The sequence below is a fragment of the Taeniopygia guttata genome, chromosome 1 (genome assembly GCF_048771995.1).
Source record: "Taeniopygia guttata chromosome 1, bTaeGut7.mat, whole genome shotgun sequence".
Lineage (NCBI taxonomy): Eukaryota > Metazoa > Chordata > Aves > Passeriformes > Estrildidae > Taeniopygia > Taeniopygia guttata.
The window spans coordinates 35,590,578-35,606,630 of NC_133024.1; the positions used below are offsets into that span (position 1 = coordinate 35,590,578).

The 16,053-nt window shown below is 37.0% G+C and overlaps 1 protein-coding gene across 14 annotated transcripts in view; it reads right to left on the minus strand.

The window, feature by feature from the left end:
* Nucleotides 1-2,232: 2,232 nt before the first annotated feature.
* Nucleotides 2,233-16,053, minus strand: part of GRM5 (glutamate metabotropic receptor 5) — a 239,080-nt gene continuing 225,259 nt past the window's right edge. For all 14 annotated transcript variants that reach the window (XM_030269036.4, XM_030269023.4, XM_030269022.4 and 11 more), the window contains one exon: nucleotides 2,233-9,679. In XM_030269036.4, coding sequence (XP_030124896.1) covers nucleotides 8,857-9,679 — 823 coding nt within the window. In that variant the 3' untranslated portion in view covers nucleotides 2,233-8,856. The remainder of the gene's footprint in view (nucleotides 9,680-16,053) is intronic.

Here is a 16,053-nt window from a genome sequence, read left to right on the forward strand (position 1 = left end):
TGGAATCATCATCCCTGGAAATGTTAAAAAATACACATGGATGTGGAACAAGGAGACAAGATTTACTGGTGGACTTGAGTTAACATTTGCACTTGATGATCCTCGAGGTCTTTTCCAAAATAAAAAGATCATGTGATTCTATGACACATATGTTCACAACATATGCAAGAAAGCCCAGGAAACCCCTAACAGTGAAGATTTTAATTTGCTAATCTTTGGGAAGAAATTAAATATAATAAATTATGTGGAGGTAAGTTTTGAATCCCTGTTAAACAAAATCATAATGAGCATGCTGATTGCTTTGTTTTAGTCTAAAAATTGGCTACATTTTAAGACTTCATTTACAAACAATCAAACAAATAAAAGCAGATGGTGATTTGAAACTACTGCCCTGAAAATGATGTAAATACACTACAAATATCTCTGTATATGTAAAAGAAAGCTCATCCATTTCCTTTGCAGCAATAAATGCCTCATGCACTCCACCATGATTTGGTCTTAAACTCTTACAATAGGAAAATAAATTTAATAAATAGTCTCTGAACAAACACAAAGGGAGACTGCAGTTCTTAAAATTCCACCCCTTTTCCCAATGTTCTGTGAGCAGACAGAGGACATGAGAAGGAGAGGAGCACCCAGTCCATGTATTAGTTTAGCTGAGGAGGACAGCACTGGCAGTAAGGCTTCTCTGGTATCAAATAGGAATTATGGACCAAACATGAAAGAAAGATAAAGCTCCAGACAGACAGAGAAACTAGACTCCAAACTTTTTAAGAAATTGAACTTTTGCTTTCTCATTATTAATTGCCCTGATATTTCTAAAGGTGCATTATAGAATAGTGCCCCTCTCTTTTTAATCAATGTAAGCATTGGTTAGTGATTTAATTTGGAATGGGATTTATTAGTTTATTAGTTTCTAAATGTCATCATTCTGTAGTGATAACAGAAACTCAGAAGAAACATGGTAGTCACTGTGCATGGCATAAATTAGCTGTTCTTGCAAACAAAAATGCAAACAAACTTGATTGTTCCAGACACTGGTTTAAAAATATTCTGCAATGAAACAAGGTGTTGCATATGGTTTTCAAAGTCTTTCTCTTTAAATTGCAATAGTTGCAATGCTTTTTTTGGTACAAAGCAGTATATTTCACTGAATTAGTTGCTGTGGATTTCTATACTGAAAGAATTAACTTTGGGATGCAGAATTTTAGGTGGTCCAAAGACATGATATGAATTCACATTGTTTTTTAGCTGGAGTTGGGCATTTTACCTATCATTGTTTTATTAATTACTCACCATAATTTGTCAACAGCAAATAAACTGATTCTGCAGTATCTCTAGAGATGTCTTTAGGAAATAATGTGCATATTGGCTTTTATCTGAGTGCTGCAATTCATACTCTCTGTTTCACTTCATGCAGCAAAATTATTCCAAATTCATACCAGTCTATGTAAGAATATTAAGACTCTTACAAACCCTAGATTTTTGAATGGGAGGGAGAGGATTTCCAGACTAGAAAGTTGGCTTTGTTCTGTGGAGTTTATTTGTTAGTTGGTTTGCTGGTTTGATTTGGTTTAGTGGAGGGTTTTTATGTTGTTTTTTTGTATGGGCTGGGTTTATTGAGTAGTGGCTTTGTTGGGGTTTTTTTGCTTGTTTGGGGGTGGTTTTTTTGGATTTTTTTTGTTTTGTTTAGCATTTAGCAAGGAAGGTATAGCAAAATCTATTGACTGGAAACATAATGTAGCGAGACCTGAGACAAGACATTTATTCCTTGTGGTCACAAAGGCAGAAGTCTAGAAACCAAATTGTTAAAGGATATAAAAATTTTCTCTGATTTTTTTTGCAGTTCAAGATTAAATGTAAATCTACAATTATAGGAGTAAAGTAGCTCCTTAGGACATCTATAAAAATAAAATTTTGGTATACGATTCCAAGTTAAACAGCTTTGTTTTCTGTTGCACAAGACAAGATTATTTTACTGCTTTCTCTCAAATCTATATATGCCTTATCAATGAGATTGCAAGTGCTTCAAAAGACAAAGATATAACTATACTAGAATGTTATGTAACTATGATACAATTAATGTTAAGTTAATCCTTTAAAGCAACAGAGATGGAGGAGTAAAAGAGAGGGAAATATTATAATTCAAGTGTTTGTGCATAGGCATACCTGGTTTGTAGAAAAATGCACTGAAAGCAGAGCTGTAAGTGTTTTGGAGAAAAAAAATTCCAGTTTTCAGTCATATCACAGATTCTTTTTAATACTGTTCAAAAAGTACCTGACTCTACATAAACACCAACTATAACATGATGTAGACAATTGAGAAACAAGCAAGTGTATTCTTCAATGCTAAAATAAATTACATTTGTACAGGTAGAAAGCAAACCAAAGCTGATAAAAATGGTAAATTTTATGAAAAATCATTTTCAGTTCACATCAAAATAATAACTTTACATTCTCTATGTTTTATTAGTATAAGCAGCAACAACATAAAAAAGAACAAACGGTCACAGAATGTTTGAAACCAGTTCTTCATAAGTTATTAGCAAATTAAAAAAAATAATTACAAGCACTTGTAGCCCACATAAATCTTTTGGAATTGGCACCATCTCTCTAAAACATCTATATTCTATATAGATTTCTAATTACAAATACCACCAGCAGCTGCCATATAATCCTATTAGTACATGTAATATACATAGTATATTTATTCCCATTTGGCAGATCAGAGTGACTTAATGTTTATTGTTTGTTAATACTGCCATTGCTCAGGTGAGACAAAACCAGCCATATACACCAATTCATCACCCAGCTGGATTTTTTACTTACCTTTATGCTTCACTGGCCTGTATATTTTCCTTTTCACAGTATAAAATTGTGGGTGGCAATTGGAGAGTTTTGAACTGAGGGTAAAATAATAAACCACCGCAAAAAAAAAAAAAAAAAAAAAAAAAAAGGGAATTCAGGTAATTCAACTTCTTTTAGTATTTACTAAATTAAGTGCACACTGAAATGGGTAGCAGATTAATGATTTTCTTGTTCATGAAGAGTATTGACTTAATTTTTGGAGATTCATTAAACTGCCAGAAAACTGTGACCTCTTGTGTATTTTTGGACATGTCTACTCACATCCCTTAACATGTTTAGTTAGAGGCCAACTTTCCCATTGGGATACCAGATAGCGTAGGACTGATAAAGATGAATGGTAGGAAGGACCTCTTCACCAAGCCTAGCCTCAAAAATGAACCTCAAATAATCCATCTGTTGTTGAATTCAAAAGAGAGTGGGAAGAATATCCTGCCATTATCATTCTCTGCAGAACAAATAGTCAAAATCTAGACTTCAGTGAGCACTGTTTGACTTTGATTATCTTTATATCCATATTAATCTGGAATGATTCCATTGACCCAAATAGATTAAGGTCCAGTTCCAGTGAAGAACTTCAGCACTAATATGTCATTTTTTTGCTCTAGTGTGGAGGTCAGGACCTTTTCTTAAATATCTACCCTTTCTGTGGAGTTTGTGAGAAGAGTTAGTGCCCAAGGAAGCAGCACAGCAGGGAGAGAGGTGTCTAGGAATACTTTATTTGAGCCAGTATGAAAATGAAATGTCCAGAAAAAGTTAATTTTCCACTGGGATCATTTTCTGGAGACATCTATACATTTTGTTTCAAAGATGGGCCAGGTCACCTTTGTAAAAGGTGGATGGAGAAAAATGAAATTAGTCCCTTTTTCTGCAGTCTCAGAGAAGCAGGAACTCAAGTTTAATTCCTTCATCTATCCAAGAAGACTCAATCTCTCTTTTCTATGCTGGGGTCTGAGAACTCCAAATGGAAGACAAGATTTCTGCAGATGAAAAGTTATCAAAGGGCACATCCTTCCTCCTGTCACAAAAACATTTTTCAGGGAAGCATTTAACATTTTTTTAGCCAATATGTAGCACAGACAAAAGGTTGCCTCTACTTCTTTGGAGTTAAAATACCTTGTCTCTGCTCCAGAAATTTTTAAAGTATTTTATATTAAATTATCATATATGATCTCTAATTTTATTCAATGTATGTCTTATCAGGTTGCACTGTTCCTTTTCCACTGCAATACTCTTGAATTTGTTCCTGTCCTGTGAAGCTACTCTGGGGAAATGAATAAAGGTTATCTCAACACTGAGTTATTGGAGCACTCTCCAGCCAGGAAACTGGTACATTCTGTGTCCTCTCTTGTGTTTTCTGCATCCTTGATGGGTTTTAACATGAATTAGGTACAAAGATCCTTAGATGTGTGATGATCAGGTTAGTTCTGAGCATACAAAGACACACTGTGTTAGATGCTGGAGGAAGGTGGCATTTTAATAGTTGTTTTAAAAATTTAAAATGTTGGTATTAAATTCTACTGAAATCCTAATCTTAGTCTCCAAAGTCTTTTTTTGGGGGGTCAGCCAAACCAGACCTGACACTGGTCTCCAATACAACAAAAAAATCATGGTCACACTGTGAGTCCTGAGCATAGTGCTCTGATTTCCCTAAGGAACTGACTCTTTTTTGTGCTGTCTGTTGCTGACATCTTTTATCCTCTCACCTCATAAATGATGTATTAAGCAGAATAACAAGGTTGCACACTTTCCTTTACAGAACTTACACCCACAGCTATGCTGTCTTTCAGTTTGGTCTTGCACATTAAAGAAAATATTTGCAGGGGAACTCCTCTATCATCCAGAGTGAGAGTCATGGATTGGGCTTCCTGTTTACTCTCTTTTGATAGTTTATTCTCTCAGTTTTTCACAAAAGTTTTCCTTTTAAAAACATAGCAACTGAATAAACATCCAAGCAAACTAACTGTTTTTTTTTTTTTTTTCTTTTAGGACTTTTAACAGTTTTTGAATTAGGATTAAGTTTATATCTCACTTTTGTAGCTGGAAATCAATGGAAGAAGCCAGCACCTTGTAATCTACCAGGCTCCATGAATCATCAACAAGTGATTTGTGGACTGTGGTCTAAAAATCTCTAGTCTAAGGTATCTGCATGAGTCTAGGCACCAAATGTTCAGATAGAAGTACAAGGAAGCACATCTTCAAAGTCATGCAATCATTCTTCAGAGACAATTTAAAAATACAGTTTTTCAGTATTGCAAAGGCGCCTTTCCACGTGGCCCGCCAGAGTGACACACTTTATTTCAAAAGCATAGATCCAGAAGTGATTACACCATCACTCTTTAGAGTTTGCCTCAAGCACAAAAGAAATCAGAGGGTTTTTTTGAGGTCCATCTGGTCAAGAATGACAGTAGTTTCAAATCCTTTAATTCCCTTTGTGCCAGCAGCACTATACTGGAAGGCAAATTTCAAGCCATTTAGTTGGTACTTGCACATTCATTAGTTAGATTGAAAAGTGTTCATGATTTTCACTTTTGCATTTATATCTGAAAACCCTTGCCAATCTATCTTAATGTTCTAAACAGAGACTAGCATACAAACAGAATAATGAAGTCATGATGTGAGTCATTCATAATTTTTAGTCTCTTATGTCAAACCCACTGGCTTCTCCCAAAGAACTTTCCAGTCTTGCAAATCTCCCACTGGGATCATTTGGATTATTACTACAGGCATTACACCATTTTTGCCTTCTTCTCCACAAAACCTTGCCTCCCTTTGTTGAAATTCAAACACACAATAAAAAATGACATTGATGCACTCCAGTCTGCACAATTAAATAAGATTCTGCCTTCTTTAAATGCCTCTAAGGTTGCCCAACTTTTATTAAAAATAGACTGACTTCAAGAGGGTACTACCTCAGCAGGGTCCATCCATGGTTCCTTGTGCCATTAAAATAGCTGCTGTGGCTAATAGATATGTAGAAGATACATGACTCCACTGCAAGTGAGGGTGAACAAAAGTGTTTAAAATTTGGGTTGCACAGCATTAGGGTTTTAGTCTCTTTAAACATGCATTCAGGGCACATGGTACATCCTCACCCAAATTGTCATGACAGTATACATGACCATTGTCAGGAAGCTCTGAGCAATAGCTATGATGCAGTTTGAGAGCCGAAGAGGTATATTTATGCTGAACTTGACAGTTTCCATTTTTCACTCCTTTTTACTAGTTTTGTATTTAAGGAAAGGTTTTTATGTTTGTCTGTATAATCCTTCTTTCCACTGCTGACTATCACTGTGCTGTGATATAGCAGGAATACAATTATATTAATTGTCCACCACCATAAGAAAAAACTATAAGGAATCTAAAATGCTAGGGAAAGACCAAGGTGGAGGATGTTCTTATAAGAATATTGGTCAATAGTTTGAAGTATGAGAGAACAGGTAGTAATAGAATCCCTTCAAAATTCACATTAGTTATCTCAGTACACTCTATATTAAAACAACATTGCACTGATGGGAGACAAATATTATCATATATGTCTTCCATGAACAACATTTAAGTGGTCTAAACTCCTCTAATAAGAATGTTTGTATCACAGACTGATTAGACATGCTTTCCTCTTAAATGTGGGTTGTAACCTGTGACAGAAGATGCTTTTTCCTGAAGACATGGACAGCTAGGGAATGATGAGACATGCTAATACTGTGAACCAAGAGGGGAAAACTGAGCTCTAGTCTGGGAACCGTGCAGCTGCACCGAACTGCGTCCGTGCTGATCAGTCATGCGAGGAGGCATACGGGCAACAAGGACCTTCAGTCATGCCTTAGTGTAGGGATCTGCCTTCTGGAGTAGAGCTGTTTTGTGACCTGCCTGTTCATGCTATAGGCAAAGCTGATAAATGACTGTACCTGAAAAGACAAGCATGCCCAGACTGCAACTGGATAACATTGCCTGACTCTAGAGTCACTAGAGTATTTCTGTGAGGGGCTGGTTTGGATTCAGTCATCTATTACTTTTAACTTTTAAATGTTGTTGAGCAGCAAATTGGGGTGCAACACATAATAGTGGAACAAGCATCCCAAAGGAATGGAAAATACTCTTTGCTAAAATATGTGAATGTGCTTTCATCTTTTACTTATTTGATCAAATAGCTATTTTGAACATGGGGAAGAAAAAGGAGGTATGAATTTCGATTACAAAATATTTGTTATCTTCGAAGAAACAAGATCTAAAGATTTTGAAAATAAAATATAGCAGCCTTATTTCAAGGCTCCCTTCCTTGAGGCTGTCTTCTATATAAGGCTACATCAACTCAGCTTTGAATCGAAGTACATTACTCATCACTTCATGCTATCCTTCAATAAAATAAAACAAACCCATAAAAGTTTGGCACCTGAGGACAGCTATGTCATGAAGAAGAGAGCAAATGCAGTGTGCGTTTAGGGTCTGACTTACAATTTCTATGTAACTGCACCTATCAAAAATTATTTAGCTACTATTCAAACTTTAAAACTCTTCCCTGCCTGTATTAAAAAAGTGCTGTGACAATATGAAGTGCACAAAACTGTACTACCTTGATATAGGAAAAATTTGAGGAATCCCCTTGTTTCTTCTGTGAGTTGCTAAGAAACAAAGATTCTGTTGGTTCATATCTCATTAGGTCTTCTTTGTTTTAGCCTTTACTACGTATTGCTTTGAATGTGGTTTTTTTTTGTTACTGCTCATCGCTGCAAGGCATCAGCAGCGAAACAAATTTTAAAATTGTTGCTTATTAAAGAGTAGCTTAATCACCTCTAAGCAGACTTTGACAAAGGGCTTTTCCACATATATATATATTAATATATATATATATATAAATTAAGATTATGACAACCTTTCCCACTGACAGTTAGCATTTGTCATAATTGTCATAATCCAAATTGGTATCCTAGAATTCTGTCATTCAAAAAATGGAGAAAATCCTTAGGGTGTTTGCCTTTTTGTTACAAGCAAAGATGTGAGTCTGAATAAGTACTTTAACTGGTAACATTATCATGAGGATGTCCATAAAAATGTGTTAATTTCACTAGGGAGTACAGCTATAATATAGCTTGGTAGTGCTGCTAGAAAGAGAATATTCGTCTCAACAACTTGCCCTGGTAAGGGAATTACAAAACAGTACTCCAGAAAATATTTTTTGCTACTTCGATATTAGTTGGCAACATGGTGAAATAGTCAGGAAATCTTCCTTGGGTTTTGTTGTTGTGAAGGTGAATCCAATGTTAACAAATTGATTTTTGATACTGATAGAAGATAATTTCATAAACAAATGGGTAGGTTGAGAAGTCATTTGTAAAGCCCTCCTTATTGCAGTCACTCACTGCAAAGCCTCAGATTAGTGTTATCCACGTGTAACGTATCACAGACACAATATTCTTCAGCAAAATGTTTCGTAGTAACATACATTACTGCTTTTTGTGATCTTCATAGAAAAAAAAAAGAAAGAAAGCTTGACAGGTTGGTCCCAGATTTGAGTCTGTTAGAAAATGTACATTCAATGTTTGGTCTTCTATTCTTGATAAAAGATCAAGGTTCACTTCTGGGCAAGGGATCGGAGTAAACAAACAAACCATTGTACAGTTGTTTACAATCTAGTTCCCCCCGTCCCCTATACTGTACACACAGTTCATTGTAATACTAAAGCAAAGCACTTGGTATGTAACTGGATTAATAGACTCCTTATAAGCCCTCAAAAATAGATTCAGTGTTTCTGAAAAGCCCATGTTTTTTTAAGGCCACGATAATCTGCCAAGAGTCATTTTGTCTTTAACTCAGCATAATCAATCTGATGTTTCCACCTTTCAAGTGATTCCTCTTCTTCCCTTCCATTCCTCACAAGATGACCCAATGCCTCTCACTCTGCCTGTGTAAACACTGGAGATCTTGAAGACATGGCTGTCCCCTCACTACTTGCTTGTAGTTGTTGAGCTCCAACATCGTCTTGAACTACATTCACAGCGAAGAAGAACTTTGAGTATAATCTCTGATGAGGAGAGTGTCGTATTTGGGGGAGGACGGGATACAGAGAGCTGATTCAGAAGCTGGAGAGCTGGGAGATGCACTTCCAGAATCGATGGAGTCTCTAAAAGGAGAAGGAGGAGTTAAAGCCACCAACTCCTCCAGGTCTTGCTTGGCTGTTGGGGTCTCTGAAGTGCCTTCTTTAATGCTGTCATTTGAAGGTTTCCTAGCAGACTGTGAAGCGCCATTTACTTCAATGGCAGGAAGCGGTTGGATCTCTGCAAGCGTGGTCATTGTTGTAGGGAGCTGGATTTCCCGTGGAATCAGGTATGAAGAGCAGAGAGGAGCAGCCCCCATTGTCCCTGGAGTAGATGTTGAAAGCATCATAGAGTTCAGCTCACTGATATTGGCGGTGAAGCGAGTAACAACACTACTGATCTGCTCCATGAGGGAGCCTTGAGAGGAGCTACTTCGCTGGGGAGGTTCTGACTGGAAGGTAGGGGCTTCATCTTCTGTTCGGCTGACAGAGGCAGTTCTGTGGCTCAAAGTGCTGATTGGTGAGGGAGTCTGTGGTCGATACTGAGCCGGGTATTGCTCTTCGGCTTCCGAAACGTCATAAAGCGTTTTGGCACTAGCCTCGGGAAATGTAGCGCTGCTACTGTGTCGGCTACTATCTGTGCTTTTAGGAAAAGGCTTGATCACCGCAGTTTGGTTGGGGTTCTCTTTTTTGTTGATGTGGACTGACAACCGCTGCCAAAGGTGTGCTCCTCGGCTGCTTTTCTCATTCTGGGCCCAGGAAACTGATTTCCCATTAGAGCTGTAAACACAAATGAGATAAGATGGTAACTTGCAACAAAGTTAAAAATATAATTGCTGTTCCTATATCAAGGGTATGTGGTATTTCAGAGTTCATATTCACCATAAAGCTGACTGTAATTTCATCTATATCTATTTATTGAAATATATATATATCTATCATTAATACCTGCATGTTTGAGGAAAACAAGCAGCATGTCAGCTCATTTCACAGACCAATTATGCACCCAGCCATCACCTGTCCTGTGCTAGTTCATTGCCAATGCTGACCCCTCTGTTGAGGTCCTTGGGACATAGGCAGTGTCCATCCTGGGGGAGAGAGCAGCTTGATGGCTTCCCTTCTGTTGGATTGGTGTCAAGAAGAGGGCCTGTGGGACTGAGGGTGCATAGAGGAGTGAGGAAGAATTAAATGCTTGAAGAGAGTGAATGAGAGACTTGGACTGGCTAGAGTGCAGGGGTAAGTGTGTGGGCTGGCCTGGGAGTTTTCAGTGGTAAGGAACTTGGTAAAGTGTTCTGAATGGATTCCTGGTATGGAGTAGGGATTGTGGACTGGGAGATGAAGAGGCATAATCTGTTAAGGCTAGGGAAAAAAAAATCTGTTTATGTCCAACTATTTGAAAGCATTGGAGTAATACACAAAAAGGGGCTTATTGGTTGTAGGTAATGGGCAACAACTTCTTCATCAAGGCACTTGGCAAGCTACCTGCCACTAAATTAAAGATATAATTAATTTTTTTCAAATTGCAGTTCGGCTCAGAGAATGAAACTATGTTCCTAGTAGGAAAGAAATACCAGACAAGCTATACAAACAGCTCTTCATAGTAACATGAGTTTGGAGACAGCAATAAACATTTTGCTCTGCTTTTCTGCAAAGTGAGTCCTTTTAGGGTAAATTGTCTTCAGATCCCATCATACTCTCTATCAAAATTGCTTATTTGTCTCCTCTTGATTCCTAAGAAAATCCAGCTGTGACCTTTATAAACACATAGTATTTCCTTTTACATCTTCCTAGTCTGATGAGCTGGTGTTCACACATACATTAACATATAGCTCTTGGAAATAAGGAAGATATTAGAAATATTTCTTAGCTGAAACAGACAATGACTCTGAAATGGTGTCAACAGGAAAAACAGTGTACACATACAAATAAACATGATTTATATATAAAATGCATCAAAACTTTAGACAATTCGCCTTGGTTTCCAAAATGTTTGCTATAGCCATTTAGGATTTGTGAAAAGACAACAGCACTGGAGACCCTGGCAGATTATTGCAAATTTGTTTTTTTGCTTTTTAAGTCTGCAATAGATATCCTCACATGTTAGCCTGCAAATAATAGTTTGCAAAGCACATATTTTACTAAATACAGATGACCTTATACCAGCCTTCATGGGGAGGCTTCCTTCAAACTATCCATTTAATAGCTATTCTGGCCATCTAAAAAAAGTTGCATGCTGAGTGTAAAATAAAACCTCCTGGTGGGTTCACATTTGTGATTACATTACATGGAATTATGATAGATCATGTAACATAACATATGTCAACAGATTTCCCCTTCAAAAGAAGCATGACAGAATCCAGTAGACAAACACAATGTAAAACAATGGGTACTTTAGAAGACGGAGGACTGGGAAAGGAGATGTATAAGTACATATGGGTTCCCCCCTTTGCTGCAATGGTCACCAGGATGTTGGTGTCTTGGAAGTTGTCTGTTAGGCTCCTATCCCTAAAATGCCAGGCAAAACAGCTGGTGGCTTTTAACTTGCTGTTCAGATAATCCCTTCCTTCTGCTGTACTTCAATCAGAGCAAGAAGGAAAAGCAAACTCGGTCCTGTAGCACTGCTCACTTTGACTCTTTGAATCTCTCTGGGTCCAGTTCTGGTCTAAGCAGGAGCTGTCACTAATGTCTTGCAGAGTAAGACTCATCCCTCTAAGGGCCATACACTTGTAGCACATACTCTGTGGGTGTTGAGTACTGTTTGAGAGCCCTGGCTCACTGGTCATGCTGAGTACTGAGCTCAGTGGGGTCTCAGTGACAGCAGCAGGAGCAGAATTTGCAATGTTTGCCTCTAGTTCTAGTTCATCACAGTATGATGACCGTGAAACCTTGTCCCAGTTGCTGCTGTGTTTGACCTGGACCAGGAGGGAAAATGATCTGGCACTTGTAACTTTGATCAGAAAGGAAGAGAGGATGCAGATACAGTCCTGGATATCCTCCTGGTGAGGCCTTAGAAGGACCTGTGACAGGCCTACCTGCCACAAAGGTGAAATAAATGCCATTAACATGAAGGATTAGTCAACGCAAATAGAAATGCTTGCCCAAAGAAAGGGTATTCTAGCACCCCTCCTGTCTTCAAGCACTGGCTTAGTACAGATGTTCAAACCCTTTAAAAATGTGCTAAGTGCATATAGATATTTTCATGGCCTGAAGGTCAGATTGTAAGAGTTTGTGAAGGCAACATGCTGCTCCCTCCAGTTAAAGAAACAATAATTAAGGAGGGATATGAGGCTGAAGAACCTAGGGAAAGGGAAAGGATGAAATCTGATTTTGCATCAAACCCTTGGGAAAGATAGTGAACAGTTAAATCTTCAGTGGTGCAAGTCACCAGCCTTCCTGAATTTCAGTTTAGGTTTGGATCAGTCTTGGCTGATACACTCATACTTCTTTTGTACTCTGCCCAAAGTAATGTCTGCATGTCGCTCTCATGTTGATCCTAGGGCTCTGAAGTAGACCGAATGGCTGTTTAGTGCAAATTTCATGCAAAAGTCTGAAAGACTTGACCAAATTCCTTGATATGACAAACTGAATAGGACACAAACACCATCCACTTGGTGGGGCATTGGAATGGGCTGCCCAAGGAAGTGGTAGAATCAGCATCCTTGAAAGTGCTCAAAACATGTTTGGATGTGGCGCTTGGGAAAACAGTGATGTTTGGCTTACAGTTGTACTTGATGATCTCAGAGGTCTTTTCCAATCTTTTTGATTCTATAATTTTTCAGTAAGGATTGAACACAATAGCTAAAGAATTTATGTGTCAGAAATGTATCCTGTGCTTTTTCATGCTGTACCTTCCTACTTACTAGGAAGTCAACACTGGACTGAAGGGTACAATTTTTTTTTTTTGCCTCTGTGAAAGGAGCATCACTTATTTTCTTATATTGGCATGAAACTGGGTTCTGGATAAATTGCTGTGATAATACTTTAAGATCCTGCTCTAACTGCATATTGATTGATAGTCTGTCAAGTCAACTGGAAACCGCTCAATGCTCACAACTTAAAAATAGAGAAATAACGATAGATCACTGACATAGAATGGAATGTCTAGGAATTGAATTGTTTACATTTACTATGTCCAGCTCTGCCTTAACTTTTCAATGATGAGAAACTTTAGGATAGTGAAATGTTAGATTTTTCTTGTAAACAGATTTTGGCTCCATCAGTTGAAACAGAATAATTACACTTTTGAACTCCCAAAGGAATTTCACTTCAAAGTTTGGCTAAATACAAATTTTTCTACCCTACTCTTCTGCTCTGCCAGTTCTTCTGCTGGCACATTGCACTGAATAGAGCAGAGGAGAATGCAGCAAACTTCAACCAGTGATACCAAAATGTTCAATTTGTTTTTCTTTTGTAAAACAAAGCCTTTTGCAGAACACTTTTTTGTTTTTAATTGCTTTTGCTATAGGTTAATTAGGTTCAGCTTTATGCACAAGAGAGATTTCCTGAATACCAGACAGTTTCTCCATTGTCTGTACTAAAAGCTTCTTTGATTTTGATAGACTAGCTTTTTCCTTGCCTTCTAGACTTACATAATATGTACAAGAAATGAAATTAGAATAAATGAGAAAACTTCGAAGTAGCTGATATTTCAAATATTTCTTCTACAGTTGTCCACTTGATGACAGAATAACATTTAGTTTTGTTTCTCCTTTTATTTTTCTTACTGAATCTCTTTAGAGACACTTGAGTTTTGTCTTTAAGGATTTTTTTTTCTGTTCATGAGAGCTATTAACTGCTTTTTATACACTTAGGTGTGAAAAAAATATTCCCCTCCCTTTACACATTTTATTTTAAACTGTCTAGAATGGATAATTTGGTCTTTTGTTTTTGTTGAGGTAGTAGAAGTTTTGTTGCAGTATTTTTTCCTTATTGTATGATTATAAGATGGTGCATAGGTCTGCCACAAGTGTTTCTTTAGCCAGGTGCTAGTGAAAAAAATTTGTTTTGTAAGATACTTAAAAATGTAGAAATGAAAAATAGGAAGAGGAATTTACAGGCATAGCAGCTGAAAACTCTCATATTTTAACAAGGGTGCCATTCTCATTAATTACCCAGATCTGCTAAAATTAATTCTGGTGCTGAGTGCCTAGGGACTGGTACTGGGGACAGTTACTGAAAGCATATGCAATTTGAAAATAAATCACTTGTTCTCTTAATATCTTTGACTGAACTAGGAAAATCAGTTTAAAATTATGGAATTCATTATTTTTTAAGAAAGCCCAGAATGCATAGCTGCATATTATTATTCAGTAGTGGAAACCAAAATATAAGAGGAACTATAAAAATGTAAGGAAATTTTGTTCCCTGTAAGATACTAATATGGGTATCTAATTCCAGATTTGAAATAGTACAACTGCAAACACACACTGGACAATAACTTGACAAAGACATGTATGATATGTTTGCAACCTGTCCTCATGTGACTACAATAAGGAAAGATTTCAAATTCTTAATTGCACAAGTTCATGAATAGAAGCTCGTGTTTTAGAACAGTGATCTAAATTTTATGGAGCTAAAATTGGTATCAAATTCATGCCCAGATGTTTCAATGGCTGAAGTGTTAAAATTAAGGTATAGCTCCAATGCTGTGCAGACTTCTCACATCTTTAAGGGAGAAGTCTTCCCATGTTATCCCCAGAAGAAGCTGGCAGTGGTAAGCAGGACAAACTTCTGTACTTGACTCAGTCCATGTAACTTTCTGCCAGAGAGGACCCTTGTTATTCAAAGTAAATAGCAAGAACCTATTCTACTTTTAGATTCCTCTGCTGAAAACTTATTAAGGACTCAATGATATAATTACTCTGCCTGAAAAGGATTTGTGTGCTATCTGTAGACTTAATTAAAACTTGATCCTTCATAAGGGATGGTGTGTGTATGTGTGTTCCCATGATGAATTAAGTCAATTCTACCACTGTAATGTATTATTTTGTTGCTGTTCCTCTAATTTTAAAAAGCTTTTAAGAAAACCTCTGCATGCCTATGTAATTGTTTCCCTAGCTAAAAGACAATTCTGCCACACACAAATAACCTGTTAGTGATATATTACTCAAGTTATTTAGTTTAAGTAATTCTCATACTGCTTTTTCTATGGAAATAAATGACAACAAAACAGAAAAGAAGAATGATATGGGGCAAAAAATAATTTTGCCATGTCCTGAGTTCTAGAAATAAAAAATTATTTGCAATTATTTTTCAGAGTAGTTTTCTGTTGTGACCAGCAAGAGCAATTATTTATATTACTCTACAAATCCTCATCTGTTGATACCTCCTTTCCTCATGAAGATCCCAGCTGACATTTATATGAGTGACTTTAATATGTAAGTATGAATCTCTACAAAGTGAGAGATAGTTGATGGACAAAACCTTTGCCAGTGATCTCCCAGCGCAGGCACCAGTGATGTTGATTCTGATAACTGCTTCAGCAGCACACCTGGTTAGATTGGGAAATGGAGGGTTTGGTTCCTGAATGGTATTTCTAGTATATCATTACCCAAAATGCAAAAATTATCCTAGTATGAGATTTATCTTCTTTTCTCTAGTATCATGATCTCATTGCTATTGTTAATTAAGGTAACTAAAGCTGTGTTATGATTTTTTTTCTTAAAAATGCCCTTTGAAGCATCTCTGAGCACATCTCTTCTACACTGGAACATTCTATTCACAGGATGGAGAGAGGACAATGACACCTCTTAAACTCTGAGCACTGCTTCCTGAGTTCTGCTTAAAGCAGAACATGCTTTAAGGTGTTTTTAGCATTACTTGGTCAACATGATTTTTGATTATTTTCATTGCTAAAGGTATGAAATGGGACTTGGGAAAAATAGAAACCATCACCTTACCAGACACTGAAATCAAGTGTAAAAGCAGAGCACAAAAAAACAAAAAAACAAAAAAACAAAAAAACAAACAAAAAAAAACACCCACCAAACAAACAAACAAACAAACAAAAAACCCACAAAAAACCACAAAAAAACCCACACACAACCAAAAAATCAACCAACAAACAATGAAAACAATGAAAAAAAAAAGTTAAGTCTTCCAGTTTTATCTCCAAAGTCAAGAGCTGATTTAACTTCTATCTTCTGTGAAGAGCA